The sequence below is a fragment of the Mytilus trossulus genome, chromosome 9 (genome assembly GCF_036588685.1).
Source record: "Mytilus trossulus isolate FHL-02 chromosome 9, PNRI_Mtr1.1.1.hap1, whole genome shotgun sequence".
In the NCBI taxonomy this organism is placed as follows: domain Eukaryota; kingdom Metazoa; phylum Mollusca; class Bivalvia; order Mytilida; family Mytilidae; genus Mytilus; species Mytilus trossulus.
Window position 1 is genome coordinate 10,276,566 of NC_086381.1, and position 23,396 is coordinate 10,299,961.

The window sequence follows — 23,396 nt, forward strand, 5'->3', positions numbered from 1 at the left end:
CATATTAACAGTTTTAGTTGCATCAGCTGGTGCACCTACATTGTATGCACAATCATCAAATCATAGCTGAAACTATCTGAAGTGGTGTAATTTTCTTGTAAGTTATATTACAATAAATGCTGATGTTGCTATAATGGCCTAGCAATAATACAACATTTTTTGAAGCCTATATGGTTGCCTAGAACTTTCTTTCTTCATTTGAATTTTGGTAGATATATATATATATATATATATTACGGACTACAAATGTGTCGAGGTTTGTGATTGGATAACAACACAGAGATGTCAGCATTTCAAAAATTATTTGTCAAGCCACGAGGGCCATGAGGTCAACCATGCTTGATCATTCTTGATCATTCTACTTTCGGTTCAACTAGTTTTATATAATCAAAACAAATGACGGGCAAAAATCCGGTTATTTGGTATTCTTCTTTTTATTACTTTCTAATATGAATGTATATTTTTTTTATATATATAGGATCACTGAATAATATATATGTATTGTGTGCTCGTATACATATTTTGTAAAATGCAACTAACACGATATAAAGATAAGATATATTTTGCTAATCAAATCCCCTGGTTTCATTAGCGAATTAACAACACAGGGAGGAACCTTAGCGTCATTGTTGTAGCGCTAAGGGACATTGTTCACAACCAGTAGTGAAATAAAATATTTAAAGTTGAAAAAAAAAAAAAAAAAAAAAGAGATGTCAGTGTATATTCAGGAAACTGCCGGGGTATATACGACGTTTTTATCCCCAATTGGAACCTCAAAAACCTCATCATAACACCGGTTACTATGTGACGCAGTCAAAAGCTATTAGATTGTCAGAGGCTTACAGAGGGAAAATAATGACGTGCTTCAGTCAATAATACATTTTTTATACAAAAACACGCAATTTACACTTTTAATACTTAAATTTAATGTTAAAAGTGTTATTATAAATTATTACATACACAATAAAATTATGATCACAGCAGATTAGAAAATCCTTCAAGTATGCCGAACATATTAGGGTTTTCAACTCAGTATATGTGTTGTGAACGAAAACCTGCACTGGAAAATAACATTAAGTCAGGGGTAATCCGTAATATATGTGTAATTCAGGTCTCAGAAAGGGTATATACTGTGACATTCCCGGCTTAGGGCTTAGGTAGCAATACACAGTTAGGAGTTTAGTTTCGCATTATGGCCCCTGTCGATTTTTCAAATAGGAAAGTTATTGTGTAATAAAATTCATTTTTAGACAGATGAGTGCTTATTTATCCTTCAAAGATGGTTTATAAGAGCATCAAGATTATTTTTTACATTTTTTATGGGCTGTTTTCTGTTTGACAGTACGTATTTTCATAGCTAGACCGGCCATCGGGTCAGAAATTAATGTACTGTTTACAAACACTCTTTTTCTACACGAAGTTTTTGACGCAATTTTACAAAAAAATGAGATGAAAGACATATGATTTTCATTGGATTTGCTGAATGATATATGTACACAGTTTCAGAAAAGGTATTTCTTCAAGCGATTGAAATTCTACTTTTAGCCAAATTTTTGGGAAATATGAGACATCTTTCCCCTCCTTTTTGCAATATTTTATAACAAATAAATGTAGATTGTTGCCATGGATACACCAAAAAGAAATTATATTTTACCATTTTATATACTGAAAATAAAATCTATGGAAGATTCTGATTACTTACATATGCCCATATATGACACAAACAGTAAGCTTGATATTGCAAGAAAGCAATGAAAAGGGAATGGTAAAATTCATGAGGGCAAATTTTAGTATTTTTTCCTAACTGTTTATTGCTACCTTATATCCACTTCGCCTTGGGCGCAGGGGATATAAACTCTAAGCCAGGAATGTCACAGTATATACCCTGTCTGAGACCTGAATAACATATAATATTATATGTTATTCAGGTCTCAGACAGGGTATATACTGTGACATTCCCGGCTTAGAGTGTATATCCCCTGAGACCTGAATTACACATATATTACGGATTACCCCTGATTTAATGTTATTTTCTAGTGCAGGTATTTGTTGACAACACATATATTAGAGGTTGATCTAAACCCAACCTGATATGTTTGGCATACGTGAAGGATTTTCTTATTGCTGTGAACAAAATTTTATCGTGAATGTAATAATTTATAATAACACTTTTAACATTAAATTATACAGTATTAAAAGTGTTAATTGCGTGATTTTGTATCAAAAATGTATTATTGACTGCAGCACGTCATTATTTTCCCTCTGTGAGCCTCTGACAGTCTTATAGCTTTTGACTACGTCACATAGTAACCGGTGTTATGATGACGTTTTTGAGGTTCCAATTGGGGATAAAAACGTCGTATATACTCCGGCAGTTTCCTGAATATATACTGACATCTCTGTGTTGTTATCCACAAACCTCGACACATTTGTAATCCGTAATATATATATAAATATAAGTACGTCTGAGTCAGTGACAACTCTACAACAGATGTATCCATCGGATCGCCATCAATGATGGTGATACATGGCTGTGTACATAATGTATATACAACTCGTCTAAACATCAACCCAACAATGTTAGATCTGTAAATTTGCTTTCGCAAATTTTTGGTTTTTTCCCTCTCCACGATTCGAATCCTGGTATCTTAAACTGACATAATTATAATAATAACAAACTAATTCAAGTAAACCAGTTAAAAGTTCAAGGTCAATAGATATGCATATGACCGAGGGGTAAGGACCAAATATCCTCTATGGAACTGAGATGTACTAATCCTTCTTCACCTGCATGGCAATCATCACTGACTTACGACGATTGGTTTCCCTCATAGTAAAATAATCAAAAGCTTTATGAAATTTCAAAGTAACATAAGTTTCCAAGTAAAAAGAGAATAATTGAGTGGGCAGGGCCAAATATCCTCAATAGAAATTGAAAGTGACAAAGTTTATACAACTGCACACCAAATATTATTGACCGTTCACTAGTGGTTCATCAACAACTGACCTAATCAAAAACTAATACATGTAAACTAAGTTTCAGAGTCAATAGACCATGGCAAAGGGGTTGGGGCTAAATATTCTGGTAATGAGATATACCTATGCTAACACAACTGCTTACCAAATATCATTGACCTCCCATAAACTAGACCTAATTACAAAATCACAAACTACATTTTTGTAATACATTGTCATGCTTGTTGATGCTGACAAAACAACACAACTCTATATACATGTATGCGCCTCTTTTTGGCTCTGTCATCATTGGCAAGACAACAATTCCAACAGATTTAATACAAATATTTTGTCCATCTTTTTTAATATTTCTATATTCTTAATTTCTGAAATAAATCAATGCTGCATTTACACATAATTTGATATCAATTTGAAAGGTTTGACATGTTTAATGTCTACTTCAATATGCGTCAAAATCACTTCACTGTCCAAATGTCAGAGCCTAATTTTTAACTCAATTAGTAATATTTATTTCTTGTAACTGCTGGCAAGTTTATAAATGATTCCTGTCAGAAAGCTGAATCAAAACTTGTTGTACTAGTCGACATGATTAGACCTGGCATAAACAATCTTCAAAATTGATCATATATACATGTATGTAGATGCCTGATGTACATGTAGGTATATGTAAATATCTTCATAACATCATACATGTAATAGACTAGAGTTTCATTGTTGTGGAACTACAGGGGTGAATAGACAATCCAATTGCTACAGAGAATCATGTATTGTACACATGTATGCCTTGCCTCTTCTTGTATTAGCCATTGCCAAAGATTTGAATCAAGCTGAAATAAAAACAAATACAAATAGGTATAATATTCATTATTGCTTTAAAAATTTTACATATACAATGTAGCAAAAAGGCTTCATGTCACGTCCATTTGTATTTTTGTCTATCTGATGAGTTAAGCCTTTTTCAACTGATTTTTATAGTTTGTTCTTATGTTGTACTGTTATACCACTGTCCCATGTTAGGTGAGGGTTGGGATCCCGCTAACATGTTTAACCCTGCCACATTATTTATGTATGTGCCGGTCCCAAGTCAGGAGCCTGTAATTCAGTGGTTGTCGTTTGTTTATGCATTATATATTTGTTTTTATACATTTTTTTATATAAATAAGGCCGTTAGTTTTCTCGATTGAATTGTTTTACATTTTCTGATTGGGGCCTTTTAAAGCTGCCTATGCCGTATGGGCTTCGCTCATTGTTGAAAGCCGTACAGTGACCTATAGTTGTTAATGTCTATGTCATGTTGGTCTCTTGTGGACAGTTGTCTCGTTGGCAATCATACCACATCTTCTTTTTTATATATGCATGTCTAAAATCTTTATGTATTAGTTTTGTCCATGTTCATTGAAGCCTTTTATAATTACATTTGTAATGCTTAAATTCTCTAAGAGTCCCAAGTAAGGATCGTCTGGCCTTTGTTAGTCTTGTATCATTTTCAATTATAGATTCTTGTGTATAATTCTAACTTAAGTTTTGTATGACTATGAACATGATGAAGTGCATAATCACTGAACTAGTAACTTTTGTTTTGTGGTCAATTGAAGCAAGCCTCCATGTTTTAGACTTTCTCGCTGCATTGAAGACCATTTAGTGGCCTTAAGCTGTTCTCAGCTCTTTGGTCAGGTTGTTGTCTTTTTAGCACATTCCCCATTTTGATTCCAATTTTATTTGAAATTGTTAGTGAAATATTTTGATCACAGATTCGCTGTCATCCATTGCTAATGTTATGATAAAATAATATATCTGTTTTTTTAAATAACTGATGTAGGAATTAAGAAAAAAATTGTAACTTGTTGAAAATGTAATTTCGTAAGGCACAATGTTACATTATATCAGTCAGTTCCAAGACGGCTATTTCGTAGCATGCGAGTTTTTTAACAGTAATTTCATAGAAAAGTGGTTTACTAGTATCAAGTTGCAGAAGGAAACGCAAAGTTATGATTCTTGAAATCTTCACGAGTGTTTAAATATAAAAAAAAATCACAAAATTGAAAAACAAACATCGAAAAATGTGTTTTCATTTCCAGAAAAAATTAAAAGTGCTTATAAATCCAAATCAACTACGGCTTTGGACGCGTCACATTTTTCGTACTTAATATTTTACAATTATATATATGCGACTTTTGAAGTGAAATAATGCTGTCCTTTAGCAAATTATTGATAAAGTAGTAATCTTAATATTGTTTGAAGCGCCTTTCGTTATATCAAAACACATGAAGCAGCCTGCTACAAAAAAGCTTTAACTAAAACTTGATAAAGTAAACCATCTTGAAATGACATCAAGTGACATCGAAAATCTATAAATACGTATTTAAATGAGGTCCCAATTGAAATTGCGAAGGCCCTGGTCGAGTATAATGTTTGGGGATTTACACGATACATAGCAAGTACGGAGAGGCACGATGACAAATAATAATAACATCAGCTTGCATTAAATAATTAAATAATAAATTCATACAATGTAGAAAGAAAATAATCAAGTATTCTTACAAATTCAAGACTTATACAGAGAAGAAGTAAGACAATGCTTTTAAATATTTACCTGTAGTAGGATGGAATCCACCAAATTCAACCATGCAACGGCGTCACTGATTAAAATTGCCGCAAACTTATTTCCATGTGCCGTTTGGCAAATATTAATGCCTTCATTACAAACATTTTCGGCGATGAACTTATTCTTACAATAGTTCACTTTCATCTTCATCAAAAGCACAGATGATAAAAAGCTATAGTTAACTTTTTTAATTAGCACTTTTTCAAATGGGGAACCTCAATTGTTTTGGGAAAATCGACGATCATTTAAGGTAATCTTCGTTATATTTATTGTTTTTCATAACAAAAAGTGTGAAAAAATGACTTATTAGTTATAAAGAATCTACCAGACCTGCCAGATCAGAGCAATGGCACTTTTTCAAAAATTCCCAGGGGGGAACCCAAATCCAGGGTGCTCGCATAAGGCAGCTTAACTGCCTAAAAATTGACATCATTGTCCAACATGTCAATTATAAATGAACATATCAATATTGTAGAAACACACTTACCTCTGATATATCTCTCCATGCTGTATTGAAATAAGTAGTGTCTATTGTATTACTATCATGATGAGCTAGTTTATTCCTGTAACATTTTATCCTGGCTAGATCAGACCCTGGTGTTGTCTCCCCTGGTAGTGGTAGACTGTCAAATCCATTGATTGGAGGATTGATAGATGTCAAGTTTCTGATTAAACAGATCATCAACGTTACATCAAATGTTTTGGAATCTGGAACCCCTGTGTAACATCAAAAGCAACAGAAGTGTATCACTTACAGTCCTAAAATCAGTGTTAAAAGGTGTTATGCTGGAGTATTTCACTCACCATTAAAAAAATTACGTAAAACTAATTACAGATAAAATATTACTTTAAAAATAGTGACAAAAATTATTATATCTTTGAAATAATCAATAATTTCATTTACATGTATAAGAGGACAAAGTTTTTTTAATTTGTAGCCTGTTTACAGAATTTTTTGGTGAAAGATTCGAGTGAGTCAGTAGTTGTTTTTTACAAGACATAAATATGTATAGAATTACTGTGTACTTCAGCTTTATTACAATATTTATGCTCTCCCCTTTTTGTCATCATTCTTTATGTTATGGAGACATTAATTTATTCTCAGATGTTTTAAACATGCAAGGCATGTCATCCTCATATAAGTTCGTAACTGGGGAGTGGTATTATGCTCATTTACAATCAGGACATAAATGGTCATCTCCAGATCTTTTCAATTGTAAGAGATTTATTTTTAAATACACAAACAAAAACAGATTATTTTCATTTAACACAACTATTTATCATTTCTATTTACATTTAACAAGAGTGCACACGCTGAAATGTCTCGTATGTTTTATCTATCATTGATTTTATTTTGAAAGTCTGTAATATGAAGGTTTTTCTACAACAGTCAAGGGTATAACTTAAATAAGTTATTAGACAAAATAATATACATGTTGTTATTACAGATAATTTCATGAGTTGTCTACTCTTTGTTTCTAAAATTTCTTCATTTGTGTAGTAACATATGTTTATTATTTATCAAATAAACATAAATATTTTCAATTTTTGTGGGCACTTGGGAATTCTTCAAACTTTGCGCAGTAACTTAATACATAGCCTTGATAACTAGTTTTCAAACTAAATTAATACATTTTTAATCAACCATGGTAAATCAATGAGACAAGGATTTCAAGTGATGAAACTTAGCTGTTATAACAAGGCTTTGTTATTACAGACATGTAACTTATTACATGTATTATATGAGACACTTGGGATAAACTTGGAAGCTTGCGCAGAACCTCATTACATGCTCTGATCATTATTTCTTACAATAAATTAAAATACATTGTGATTAGGCATGATATATATCCGATGGATACATCTGTTGTAGAGTTGTCACTGACTCAGACGTACTTATGAATATAATTATTTTCTGTGACTGTATATTACATTAATTTGTAGGATCCTTTACTATAGATAATTTAGCTGATCTGTAACAATAACATCTTCATGCCTTATATATCATGTACTGTAGTACGCCGCTAGATTAAAACTGACGTGGAAAGGTAACATATGCCCACCGAAAGCTCTTTTTTTGAGAGCCCAGGTGGTCGTGTGGTCTAGCGGGACGGCTGCAGTGCAGGCGATTTGGTGTCACGATATCACAGTAGCATGGGTTCGAATCCCGGCGAGGGAAGAACCAAAAATTTGCGAAAGCAAATTTACAGATCTAACATTGTTGGGTTGATGTTTAGACGAGTTGTATATACATTATGTACACAGCCATGTATCACCATCATTGATGGCGATCCGATGGATACATCTGTTGTAGAGTTGTCACTGACTCAGACGTACTTATGAATATAATTATTTTCTGTGACTGTATATTACATTAATTTGTAGGATCCTTTACTATAGATAATTTAGCTGATCTGTAACAATAACATCTTCATGCCTTATATATCATGTACTGTAGTACGCCGCTAGATTAAAACTGACGTGGAAAGGTAACATATGCCCACCGAAAGCTCTTTTTTTGAGAGCCCAGGTGGTCGTGTGGTCTAGCGGGACGGCTGCAGTGCAGGCGATTTGGTGTCACGATATCACAGTAGCATGGGTTCGAATCCCGGCGAGGGAAGAACCAAAAATTTGCGAAAGCAAATTTACAGATCTAACATTGTTGGGTTGATGTTTAGACGAGTTGTATATACATTATGTACACAGCCATGTATCACCATCATTGATGGCGATCCGATGGATACATCTGTTGTAGAGTTGTCACTGACTCAGACGTACTTATGAATATAATTATTTTCTGTGACTGTATATTACATTAATTTGTAGGATCCTTTACTATAGATAATTTAGCTGATCTGTAACAATAACATCTTCATGCCTTATATATCATGTACTGTAGTACGCCGCTAGATTAAAACTGACGTGGAAAGGTAACATATGCCCACCGAAAGCTCTTTTTTTGAGAGCCCAGGTGGTCGTGTGGTCTAGCGGGACGGCTGCAGTGCAGGCGATTTGGTGTCACGATATCACAGTAGCATGGGTTCGAATCCCGGCGAGGGAAGAACCAAAAATTTGCGAAAGCAAATTTACAGATCTAACATTGTTGGGTTGATGTTTAGACGAGTTGTATATACATTATGTACACAGCCATGTATCACCATCATTGATGGCGATCCGATGGATACATCTGTTGTAGAGTTGTCACTGACTCAGACGTACTTATGAATATAATTATTTTCTGTGACTGTATATTACATTAATTTGTAGGATCCTTTACTATAGATAATTTAGCTGATCTGTAACAATAACATCTTCATGCCTTATATATCATGTACTGTAGTACGCCGCTAGATTAAAACTGACGTGGAAAGGTAACATATGCCCACCGAAAGCTCTTTTTTTGAGAGCCCAGGTGGTCGTGTGGTCTAGCGGGACGGCTGCAGTGCAGGCGATTTGGTGTCACGATATCACAGTAGCATGGGTTCGAATCCCGGCGAGGGAAGAACCAAAAATTTGCGAAAGCAAATTTACAGATCTAACATTGTTGGGTTGATGTTTAGACGAGTTGTATATACATTATGTACACAGCCATGTATCACCATCATTGATGGCGATCCGATGGATACATCTGTTGTAGAGTTGTCACTGACTCAGACGTACTTATGAATATAATTATTTTCTGTGACTGTATATTACATTAATTTGTAGGATCCTTTACTATAGATAATTTAGCTGATCTGTAACAATAACATCTTCATGCCTTATATATCATGTACTGTAGTACGCCGCTAGATTAAAACTGACGTGGAAAGGTAACATATGCCCACCGAAAGCTCTTTTTTTGAGAGCCCAGGTGGTCGTGTGGTCTAGCGGGACGGCTGCAGTGCAGGCGATTTGGTGTCACGATATCACAGTAGCATGGGTTCGAATCCCGGCGAGGGAAGAACCAAAAATTTGCGAAAGCAAATTTACAGATCTAACATTGTTGGGTTGATGTTTAGACGAGTTGTATATACATTATGTACACAGCCATGTATCACCATCATTGATGGCGATCCGATGGATACATCTGTTGTAGAGTTGTCACTGACTCAGACGTACTTATGAATATAATTATTTTCTGTGACTGTATATTACATTAATTTGTAGGATCCTTTACTATAGATAATTTAGCTGATCTGTAACAATAACATCTTCATGCCTTATATATCATGTACTGTAGTACGCCGCTAGATTAAAACTGACGTGGAAAGGTAACATATGCCCACCGAAAGCTCTTTTTTTGAGAGCCCAGGTGGTCGTGTGGTCTAGCGGGACGGCTGCAGTGCAGGCGATTTGGTGTCACGATATCACAGTAGCATGGGTTCGAATCCCGGCGAGGGAAGAACCAAAAATTTGCGAAAGCAAATTTACAGATCTAACATTGTTGGGTTGATGTTTAGACGAGTTGTATATACATTATGTACACAGCCATGTATCACCATCATTGATGGCGATCCGATGGATACATCTGTTGTAGAGTTGTCACTGACTCAGACGTACTTATGAATATAATTATTTTCTGTGACTGTATATTACATTAATTTGTAGGATCCTTTACTATAGATAATTTAGCTGATCTGTAACAATAACATCTTCATGCCTTATATATCATGTACTGTAGTACGCCGCTAGATTAAAACTGACGTGGAAAGGTAACATATGCCCACCGAAAGCTCTTTTTTTGAGAGCCCAGGTGGTCGTGTGGTCTAGCGGGACGGCTGCAGTGCAGGCGATTTGGTGTCACGATATCACAGTAGCATGGGTTCGAATCCCGGCGAGGGAAGAACCAAAAATTTGCGAAAGCAAATTTACAGATCTAACATTGTTGGGTTGATGTTTAGACGAGTTGTATATACATTATGTACACAGCCATGTATCACCATCATTGATGGCGATCCGATGGATACATCTGTTGTAGAGTTGTCACTGACTCAGACGTACTTATGAATATAATTATTTTCTGTGACTGTATATTACATTAATTTGTAGGATCCTTTACTATAGATAATTTAGCTGATCTGTAACAATAACATCTTCATGCCTTATATATCATGTACTGTAGTACGCCGCTAGATTAAAACTGACGTGGAAAGGTAACATATGCCCACCGAAAGCTCTTTTTTTGAGAGCCCAGGTGGTCGTGTGGTCTAGCGGGACGGCTGCAGTGCAGGCGATTTGGTGTCACGATATCACAGTAGCATGGGTTCGAATCCCGGCGAGGGAAGAACCAAAAATTTGCGAAAGCAAATTTACAGATCTAACATTGTTGGGTTGATGTTTAGACGAGTTGTATATACATTATGTACACAGCCATGTATCACCATCATTGATGGCGATCCGATGGATACATCTGTTGTAGAGTTGTCACTGACTCAGACGTACTTATGAATATAATTATTTTCTGTGACTGTATATTACATTAATTTGTAGGATCCTTTACTATAGATAATTTAGCTGATCTGTAACAATAACATCTTCATGCCTTATATATCATGTACTGTAGTACGCCGCTAGATTAAAACTGACGTGGAAAGGTAACATATGCCCACCGAAAGCTCTTTTTTTGAGAGCCCAGGTGGTCGTGTGGTCTAGCGGGACGGCTGCAGTGCAGGCGATTTGGTGTCACGATATCACAGTAGCATGGGTTCGAATCCCGGCGAGGGAAGAACCAAAAATTTGCGAAAGCAAATTTACAGATCTAACATTGTTGGGTTGATGTTTAGACGAGTTGTATATACATTATGTACACAGCCATGTATCACCATCATTGATGGCGATCCGATGGATACATCTGTTGTAGAGTTGTCACTGACTCAGACGTACTTATGAATATAATTATTTTCTGTGACTGTATATTACATTAATTTGTAGGATCCTTTACTATAGATAATTTAGCTGATCTGTAACAATAACATCTTCATGCCTTATATATCATGTACTGTAGTACGCCGCTAGATTAAAACTGACGTGGAAAGGTAACATATGCCCACCGAAAGCTCTTTTTTTGAGAGCCCAGGTGGTCGTGTGGTCTAGCGGGACGGCTGCAGTGCAGGCGATTTGGTGTCACGATATCACAGTAGCATGGGTTCGAATCCCGGCGAGGGAAGAACCAAAAATTTGCGAAAGCAAATTTACAGATCTAACATTGTTGGGTTGATGTTTAGACGAGTTGTATATACATTATGTACACAGCCATGTATCACCATCATTGATGGCGATCCGATGGATACATCTGTTGTAGAGTTGTCACTGACTCAGACGTACTTATGAATATAATTATTTTCTGTGACTGTATATTACATTAATTTGTAGGATCCTTTACTATAGATAATTTAGCTGATCTGTAACAATAACATCTTCATGCCTTATATATCATGTACTGTAGTACGCCGCTAGATTAAAACTGACGTGGAAAGGTAACATATGCCCACCGAAAGCTCTTTTTTTGAGAGCCCAGGTGGTCGTGTGGTCTAGCGGGACGGCTGCAGTGCAGGCGATTTGGTGTCACGATATCACAGTAGCATGGGTTCGAATCCCGGCGAGGGAAGAACCAAAAATTTGCGAAAGCAAATTTACAGATCTAACATTGTTGGGTTGATGTTTAGACGAGTTGTATATACATTATGTACACAGCCATGTATCACCATCATTGATGGCGATCCGATGGATACATCTGTTGTAGAGTTGTCACTGACTCAGACGTACTTATGAATATAATTATTTTCTGTGACTGTATATTACATTAATTTGTAGGATCCTTTACTATAGATAATTTAGCTGATCTGTAACAATAACATCTTCATGCCTTATATATCATGTACTGTAGTACGCCGCTAGATTAAAACTGACGTGGAAAGGTAACATATGCCCACCGAAAGCTCTTTTTTTGAGAGCCCAGGTGGTCGTGTGGTCTAGCGGGACGGCTGCAGTGCAGGCGATTTGGTGTCACGATATCACAGTAGCATGGGTTCGAATCCCGGCGAGGGAAGAACCAAAAATTTGCGAAAGCAAATTTACAGATCTAACATTGTTGGGTTGATGTTTAGACGAGTTGTATATACATTATGTACACAGCCATGTATCACCATCATTGATGGCGATCCGATGGATACATCTGTTGTAGAGTTGTCACTGACTCAGACGTACTTATGAATATAATTATTTTCTGTGACTGTATATTACATTAATTTGTAGGATCCTTTACTATAGATAATTTAGCTGATCTGTAACAATAACATCTTCATGCCTTATATATCATGTACTGTAGTACGCCGCTAGATTAAAACTGACGTGGAAAGGTAACATATGCCCACCGAAAGCTCTTTTTTTGAGAGCCCAGGTGGTCGTGTGGTCTAGCGGGACGGCTGCAGTGCAGGCGATTTGGTGTCACGATATCACAGTAGCATGGGTTCGAATCCCGGCGAGGGAAGAACCAAAAATTTGCGAAAGCAAATTTACAGATCTAACATTGTTGGGTTGATGTTTAGACGAGTTGTATATACATTATGTACACAGCCATGTATCACCATCATTGATGGCGATCCGATGGATACATCTGTTGTAGAGTTGTCACTGACTCAGACGTACTTATGAATATAATTATTTTCTGTGACTGTATATTACATTAATTTGTAGGATCCTTTACTATAGATAATTTAGCTGATCTGTAACAATAACATCTTCATGCCTTATATATCATGTACTGTAGTACGCCGCTAGATTAAAACTGACGTGGAAAGGTAACATATGCCCACCGAAAGCTCTTTTTTTGAGAGCCCAGGTGGTCGTGTGGTCTAGCGGGACGGCTGCAGTGCAGGCGATTTGGTGTCACGATATCACAGTAGCATGGGTTCGAATCCCGGCGAGGGAAGAACCAAAAATTTGCGAAAGCAAATTTACAGATCTAACATTGTTGGGTTGATGTTTAGACGAGTTGTATATACATTATGTACACAGCCATGTATCACCATCATTGATGGCGATCCGATGGATACATCTGTTGTAGAGTTGTCACTGACTCAGACGTACTTATGAATATAATTATTTTCTGTGACTGTATATTACATTAATTTGTAGGATCCTTTACTATAGATAATTTAGCTGATCTGTAACAATAACATCTTCATGCCTTATATATCATGTACTGTAGTACGCCGCTAGATTAAAACTGACGTGGAAAGGTAACATATGCCCACCGAAAGCTCTTTTTTTGAGAGCCCAGGTGGTCGTGTGGTCTAGCGGGACGGCTGCAGTGCAGGCGATTTGGTGTCACGATATCACAGTAGCATGGGTTCGAATCCCGGCGAGGGAAGAACCAAAAATTTGCGAAAGCAAATTTACAGATCTAACATTGTTGGGTTGATGTTTAGACGAGTTGTATATACATTATGTACACAGCCATGTATCACCATCATTGATGGCGATCCGATGGATACATCTGTTGTAGAGTTGTCACTGACTCAGACGTACTTATGAATATAATTATTTTCTGTGACTGTATATTACATTAATTTGTAGGATCCTTTACTATAGATAATTTAGCTGATCTGTAACAATAACATCTTCATGCCTTATATATCATGTACTGTAGTACGCCGCTAGATTAAAACTGACGTGGAAAGGTAACATATGCCCACCGAAAGCTCTTTTTTTGAGAGCCCAGGTGGTCGTGTGGTCTAGCGGGACGGCTGCAGTGCAGGCGATTTGGTGTCACGATATCACAGTAGCATGGGTTCGAATCCCGGCGAGGGAAGAACCAAAAATTTGCGAAAGCAAATTTACAGATCTAACATTGTTGGGTTGATGTTTAGACGAGTTGTATATACATTATGTACACAGCCATGTATCACCATCATTGATGGCGATCCGATGGATACATCTGTTGTAGAGTTGTCACTGACTCAGACGTACTTATGAATATAATTATTTTCTGTGACTGTATATTACATTAATTTGTAGGATCCTTTACTATAGATAATTTAGCTGATCTGTAACAATAACATCTTCATGCCTTATATATCATGTACTGTAGTACGCCGCTAGATTAAAACTGACGTGGAAAGGTAACATATGCCCACCGAAAGCTCTTTTTTTGAGAGCCCAGGTGGTCGTGTGGTCTAGCGGGACGGCTGCAGTGCAGGCGATTTGGTGTCACGATATCACAGTAGCATGGGTTCGAATCCCGGCGAGGGAAGAACCAAAAATTTGCGAAAGCAAATTTACAGATCTAACATTGTTGGGTTGATGTTTAGACGAGTTGTATATACATTATGTACACAGCCATGTATCACCATCATTGATGGCGATCCGATGGATACATCTGTTGTAGAGTTGTCACTGACTCAGACGTACTTATGAATATAATTATTTTCTGTGACTGTATATTACATTAATTTGTAGGATCCTTTACTATAGATAATTTAGCTGATCTGTAACAATAACATCTTCATGCCTTATATATCATGTACTGTAGTACGCCGCTAGATTAAAACTGACGTGGAAAGGTAACATATGCCCACCGAAAGCTCTTTTTTTGAGAGCCCAGGTGGTCGTGTGGTCTAGCGGGACGGCTGCAGTGCAGGCGATTTGGTGTCACGATATCACAGTAGCATGGGTTCGAATCCCGGCGAGGGAAGAACCAAAAATTTGCGAAAGCAAATTTACAGATCTAACATTGTTGGGTTGATGTTTAGACGAGTTGTATATACATTATGTACACAGCCATGTATCACCATCATTGATGGCGATCCGATGGATACATCTGTTGTAGAGTTGTCACTGACTCAGACGTACTTATGAATATAATTATTTTCTGTGACTGTATATTACATTAATTTGTAGGATCCTTTACTATAGATAATTTAGCTGATCTGTAACAATAACATCTTCATGCCTTATATATCATGTACTGTAGTACGCCGCTAGATTAAAACTGACGTGGAAAGGTAACATATGCCCACCGAAAGCTCTTTTTTTGAGAGCCCAGGTGGTCGTGTGGTCTAGCGGGACGGCTGCAGTGCAGGCGATTTGGTGTCACGATATCACAGTAGCATGGGTTCGAATCCCGGCGAGGGAAGAACCAAAAATTTGCGAAAGCAAATTTACAGATCTAACATTGTTGGGTTGATGTTTAGACGAGTTGTATATACATTATGTACACAGCCATGTATCACCATCATTGATGGCGATCCGATGGATACATCTGTTGTAGAGTTGTCACTGACTCAGACGTACTTATGAATATAATTATTTTCTGTGACTGTATATTACATTAATTTGTAGGATCCTTTACTATAGATAATTTAGCTGATCTGTAACAATAACATCTTCATGCCTTATATATCATGTACTGTAGTACGCCGCTAGATTAAAACTGACGTGGAAAGGTAACATATGCCCACCGAAAGCTCTTTTTTTGAGAGCCCAGGTGGTCGTGTGGTCTAGCGGGACGGCTGCAGTGCAGGCGATTTGGTGTCACGATATCACAGTAGCATGGGTTCGAATCCCGGCGAGGGAAGAACCAAAAATTTGCGAAAGCAAATTTACAGATCTAACATTGTTGGGTTGATGTTTAGACGAGTTGTATATACATTATGTACACAGCCATGTATCACCATCATTGATGGCGATCCGATGGATACATCTGTTGTAGAGTTGTCACTGACTCAGACGTACTTATGAATATAATTATTTTCTGTGACTGTATATTACATTAATTTGTAGGATCCTTTACTATAGATAATTTAGCTGATCTGTAACAATAACATCTTCATGCCTTATATATCATGTACTGTAGTACGCCGCTAGATTAAAACTGACGTGGAAAGGTAACATATGCCCACCGAAAGCTCTTTTTTTGAGAGCCCAGGTGGTCGTGTGGTCTAGCGGGACGGCTGCAGTGCAGGCGATTTGGTGTCACGATATCACAGTAGCATGGGTTCGAATCCCGGCGAGGGAAGAACCAAAAATTTGCGAAAGCAAATTTACAGATCTAACATTGTTGGGTTGATGTTTAGACGAGTTGTATATATATATATATATATATGGCCTTCCAAATACCGTTTCGATCCCTTACATCACTGAAGAGACATATGTTGTCGAAATCTAGATCTGGTGTACTAAAGAAATATTGACACCGAATGTTTGTGGTGCAACATCGTGGCCACAAGTTAACAAAAAAAAATTTCTGTGACGTATTAAATTTATATTAAGATCCAGTTTGTTACATCTTGTGATCAATTTTATTTGGCAGTCGCCAATGGCAGTCAGCAGCGTTAAAGAACATCAGTTGTTCGACCTGTTAGTCAAATGCGTTTTGTTTAAATATACTTTTTCACTTTATTCGTCTTTTGGAAAATGTTGTTTGTGCTGTTTTTAGACCCTTCTACAACGAAATTTGTTTGACATGCACACGTATAAAAATTGCGGTTTTTATCCAACGCAATCATAGGTTTGAACGTAGTTTTCAATTTAGACTCGTTTATATATATAAATATATATATATACAACTCGTCTAAACATCAACCCAACAATGTTAGATCTGTAAATTTGCTTTCGCAAATTTTTGGTTTTTCCCTCGCCGGGATTCGAACCCATGCTACTGTGATATCGTGACACCAAATCGCCTGCACTGCAGCCGTCCCGCTAGACCACACGACCACCTGGGCTCTCAAAAAAGAGCTTTCGGTGGGCATGTGTTACCTTTCCACGTCAGTTTCAATCTAGCGGCGTACTACAGTACATGATATATAAGGCATGAAGATGTTATTGTTACAGATCAGCTAAATTATCTATAGTAAAGGATCCTACAAATTAATGTAAGATACAGTCACAGAAAATAATTATATTCATAAGTACGTCTGAGTCAGTGACAACCCTACAACAGATGTATCCATCGGATCGCCATCAATGATGGTGATACATGGCTGTGTACATAATGTCTGAGCAAAGGCTTTGAAGTTATGTAGAGAAGCTGTAATAACACCCTTTAGTTATTACTGGCATATTTTTTTCTGATATAACATAGGTGTACTATGTATGATTGACAAACTATGAACAGTTATATCTTTCTAAATTTTAGTATACATAGAGACAAAAATATTATCTATAGAACTTGTATACAATTTAACAAAACCGATGATATAATTATTGCCACTTTGTAACATGTAACATACATATGTTATCACAGTTTTTTTTATATTGTAGCCCACAATAACGACACGACATGTATGTTATTTTCCCTATTAACTTATCTAGGTTATACATAAAGGCAACAGTAGTATACCGCTGTTCAAAACTCATAAATCCATGGACAAAAAAACTAAATCGGGGTAACAAACTAAAACTGAGAGAAACACATTTAGTATATGAGGAGAACAACGACACAATATTAAAATGTAACACACACAGAAACAGACTTAGCATTAGACAAAATCCTATGAGAATAACAAATATAACATCAAAACCAAATACATGAATTTGGGATAGATAAGTACCGTGACATCTTATAGTAATGTGAATTCAGACTAAATAATAAGAGAAAACAAAAAACACAACGGAAACACAACGTTAAAATGTAACACACACAGAAACGAACTATAATATAACAATGGCCATATTCCTGACTTGGTACACAACATTTTTAAAGGACAAAATGGTAGGTTAAACCTGGATACGGGCATGACAAACCTCCCGCTTTAATTGCAGTGTTAATTATAACATTAAAATTACAACATTACACGACAGGGTTACAATAAATAAACAGACAAATGGGAGAAAATATAGGACAGAGAAACAAACAAGTTACGAATATAAATATACCCTTAACTGTACAAGTATCACATAAACGTAACATTATCAATGTTCAAATGTTCAAATGAGGTCACAGTCTTATGAATCATCCCAGACAGACATGTAAACTTTACAATTCATCACGCAATCATCCAATACACACTAATCAAAGTCAGATGAATCCCGTCAATCGGACAAGAACACCTCACAATCATTCCATACACATGATACACCAATTATAGTAGACCTATTTCTTATAGTATCTGAAATACAGACTTGACTCCATAACTTTAACATTGATCACTGATCCATGGAATAAGGTCAAGGTCAGATGAACCCTACCTGACGGACATGTGGACGTTGCAAGGAACCCATATATTAAATAAAGTTATCATATGACTTACAACATGTAATTTATAATATGTGAGTATTTCACTTAACAAAATAAACTGTTAACACAGAGATATGTCTTGCCTATTTTTTATTTTGATAGTACAAATGTTGAAATTGAAATAGCAATACTTTAATATGTAAGTTATGCAAATATTCAAAATCAATGAACCATGACTGAAGGCTAAACAATCTCCATGAAAATGAGATGTGTCAATGCTAAAACAACTGCATACCAAATTTGTATATACCACTGAAATCTCATAAGTCGTTCCCTTTAAACAAACAAAAGCACAAATATAAAATTGTAAACTATGTAAATGTTTCAAAGTCAATGAACTATAACGAGGGTTTGATGTGGAAATGAAACTTGCAAATGCCAATACATTTGCATACAAAATATCATTACTTAACATTAGTGGTTTATCTTCAACTAACCTAATCACAAACTAATACATATAAACTATTAAGCAAAAGTTTCAAAGACTGAGGAGGTGGGGCCATATAATCTCCATAGAAATGAGATATGCCAATGCTTATACAATTGCATACCAAATATCATTGACCAATTGTGGAGAAGGGGCCAAATAATCTCCATGGTAATGAGATATGCTTATACAACTGCATACCATATATCATTGACCTACACTAGTGGTTCCCTATAAACTGACCTAATTACAAACTAATACATGTAAACTAAGGTTCAAGTTCCAAAGTCAATAGACCATGACTGAGGGGGCATGGCCAAATAATCCCCATGGTAATAAGATGTACCAATCCTTACACAACTGCATACCAAATATTATTGACCTAGCACTAGTGTATGAAAGGCTGTTCATGTCAAAAACCGGATAAGGTAACACAATAACATTCAACGTGATAAAATCACATTAAACGCAATAAATACAGTTTTCACGTGTTTGAATAATTTTTAACGCGTTATCTAATTATTTAACGCGTTAACACAAAACTACAAAACATGACCGAAAATACTTTCTTCTTTCGCCATAACCATGATAACAACGTTTTAAGGCGTCAGATTTTACTCGAAACTTACTAAATGAAATAGCCACATGTGTCATAACTTTGTCAATTAACGCGATAAAGTTTATTGAGTTTCAGCACATTTTTAATAACATCGTCATTAATTACTTATCGCGTTAAAATAAGAATTACCGCGTTAAATGAAGGTTTAAAAAAGACTGTTAAAAGAGTGTTTCACGCGTTAAAAAATAAGAAAAATGCAACTTGAACGCGTGACAAGCATTTGCATTTTAAAGCAACTTTTACGCGTTTAATTCAACTTTAACGCGTTAATTCAACTTTAACGCGTTAAATGCAACTTTAACGCATTATATGCAATTTTAACGCGTTAAATGCAACTTTAACGCGTAAAATGCAACTGTAAAGGATGTTTTATAGCGTTAATCGATGTTTTATCGCGTGAAATGATGTTTTAACGTGTTAAAGTAATATATCGACAGTCGTAGTTGTGTTGAGAATTTAGCCCGTAAATGTGATTCATTATGACAAATGTGGCCAGTGCGACGGGTATTTTATCACAAGGAACCTACGGTTAAATTCCCAAACTTGATAATTGCAAAGTTTAACGTGTTAAATATATTGATTTCTTTAAGCGTGTAAATATTGTTTTACCGCCTTAAATCTGTAGTTATCGTGTTAAACGTGATTTTATCGCGTTAACTGTTAACACGTTACTTTATTTGGTTTTTGACATGATCGGCCTTTCATACTAGTGGTTCGCCATAAACTAGACCTAATCACAAACTAATACATTGTTGACGACGCCGCAGCCGGAAACAACATACCTATGTCTCACTTTTTGACTCCGTCAAGGCGAGACAAAAAATTCAATTTTTCTTTCAAGTAACTACTGAACCATAAAAATAAGGTCAAGGACAATAGACGTATGACAGACAGAAACTTCTTAATATAAGGTATTTGCAAACAAGGTATGAAGCATGTAAATCTTCTACCTTCTGAAAAAACAAATAGTTAACGCTGTCACCCTATTGTAATACCCATGTCTTGCACACTGCTAGTGCGACATTCGTCGCAGGCGAGAAAAAATGGTACAATATTATAATGAACATTATTTGAGGTAGGCACAACTACCTCAATATTCTTATTTATATTTCAGGCATAATGAATTTGTGTAACGGTACATTTGAAAAGTTACTTGTTAAAGTAATGCCCTTGACTGTTACCATTTTTAGGATTTCAACATAGAACACACTCACTCGAGTGTTGTTCCTTTAATACATCTAGGCCATCGATACATATAACACACTCTCAAGTGTTGTTCCTTTAATACAGTATTAAAGGAACAACACTTGAGAGTATGTTCTATGTATCGATGGCCTAGGTGTATTAATGGAACAACACTTGAGAGTGTGTTCTATGTATCGATGGCCTAGATGTATAAAGGAACAACACTTGAGAGTGTGTTTTATGTATCGATGGCCTAGATGTATAAAGGAACAACACTTGAGAGTGTGTTCTATGTATCGATGGCCTAGGTGTATTAAAGGAACAACACTTGAGAGTGTGTTCTATGTATCGATGGCCTAGATGTATTAAAGGAACAACACTTGAGTGAGTGTGTTATATGTATCGATGGCCTAGGTGTTTTAAAGGAACAACCCTTGAGAGTGTGTTCTATGTATCGATGGCCTAGGTGTATTAAAGGAACAACACTTGAGAGTGTGTTCTATGTATCGATGGCCTAGGTCCTAGGCCATCGATACATAGAACACACTCACTCAAGTGTTGTTCCTTTATACATATAGGCCATCGAATAAAAAGTGAACTTAGCAACAAGAATGTGAAAAGAAATTAGTAATAACATATTGAAGATGTTCATTCATAAATAAGATATTTTTTGTTAAGTAGCATGCACCAGAAAAAAAAATGTTAACCGCATGTTAATGAAATCTTAATTAACAAAATTTCTGCAGTCACATTTAAAGACCTACCATTTCTTGGAATCAAAAGATTCCACTGAGCCTTGTTTATGATTCTCTTTATCTTGAAGTCCAAAAGAGTGCTATGATCTGTACTTAATGTTGAGGGTAGAGAGGTAGGCGGAAATACGCTGTCAAAATAAGTACGGACTGCTCTAGGTGTCACTCCTTTCAAAAACAACCCTAACCGGACATAATTCTCCTCTTCTTCAGCAAGGGATGTCATGATTTCTGATTCGTTTTAGAATAGAAATCTATATCATCGTACCTTAATGATTCATGTATTCCTGCAAAAGTAAAAAATTTAACCAAAGATGAAAAAACATATATGGATAAGGGAGGACATAAAAAATCAATGAAGGATAAAAATCAAAGAGCTGAATAGCTCTGACGGGGAATACGGCCCTTGTTTCTATTTCATTTTTTTTTGGGGGGGGGGGGGTATCTTTTGATAGTCTTCATATCAAGAATGAAACTAGAGGCTCGCAAGAGCCTGTGTCGCTCACCTTGGTGTATGTAAATATTAAACAAAGGAAAAAGATGGATTCATGACAAAATTGTGTTTTGGTGATGATGTGTTTGTACATCTTACTTTACTGAACAGTCTTGCTGCATACAATTATCTCTATCTATAATGTACTTGGCCCAGTAGCTTCAGTGGAAAATGTTAGTAGAAATTTACAAATTTTATGAGAGTGAATATGAAAATATATAAAGGACAATAATTCCTAAAGGGATCAACTGACCATTTCCGTCATGTTGTCTTAGTTGTAAATCTTACTTTGCTGAACAATATTGCTGTTTACAGTTTATCTCTATCTATAATAAAATTCAAGATAATAAACAAAAACCACAAAATGTCCATAAAATTACCAATTCAGGGGCAGCAAACCAACTACAGAATGTCCCATTCATCTGAAAATTTCTGGGCAGATAGATCTTGACCTGATAAATAATTTTAACGCAATTTCCTCTAAATTCTTTGGTTTGCGAGTCATGATCCAAAAACTGCATTTTACCCCTGTGTTCTATTTTTAGCCATGGTGGCCATCTTGGTTAGATTGCCGTGTCACCGGACACAATTTTCAAACTGGATACCCTTATGATGATTATGGCCAAGTGTGGATTAATTTAGCCTAGTAGTTTCAGAGAAGAAGGTTATTGTAAAAGATTACTAAGATTTACGAAAAATGGTTAAAAATTTACTATAAAGGGCAATAATTCCTAAATGGGTCTACTGACCATTTCAGTCATGTTGACTTAGTTGTAAATCTTACTTTGCTGAACATTATTGCTGTTTACAGTTTATCTCTATCTATAAAAAAATTCAAGATAAAAAAACAAAAAACACAAAAATTCCATAAAATTACCAATTCAGGGGCAGCAACCCAACAACAGAATGCCCAATTCATCTGAAAATTTCTGTGCAGATAGATCTTGACCTGATAAATAATTTTAACGCAATCAGATTTGCGCTAAATGCTTTGGTTTTTGAGTCATATTCTATTTTTAGCCATGGTGACCATCTTGGTTAGATTGCCGGGTCACAGGACACATTTTTCAAACTGGATACCCTTATGGTGATTATGGCCAACTTTGGATTAATTTGG

The 23,396-nt window shown here is 35.9% G+C and overlaps 1 protein-coding gene across 1 annotated transcript in view; it reads right to left on the bottom strand.

The window, feature by feature from the left end:
- The window catches only part of LOC134685097 (uncharacterized), a 41,207-nt gene extending 19,138 nt beyond the window's left edge, over positions 1 to 22,069 (bottom strand). Inside the window, exons 1-2 of the mRNA XM_063544530.1 lie at positions 21,799 to 22,069; positions 6,069 to 6,298 (exon numbers count right to left, since the gene is read on the bottom strand). Coding sequence (XP_063400600.1) covers positions 6,069 to 6,298; positions 21,799 to 22,012 — 444 coding nt within the window. The 5' untranslated portion in view covers positions 22,013 to 22,069. The remainder of the gene's footprint in view (positions 1 to 6,068; positions 6,299 to 21,798) is intronic.
- Between the last annotated feature and the right edge of the window lie 1,327 nt (positions 22,070 to 23,396).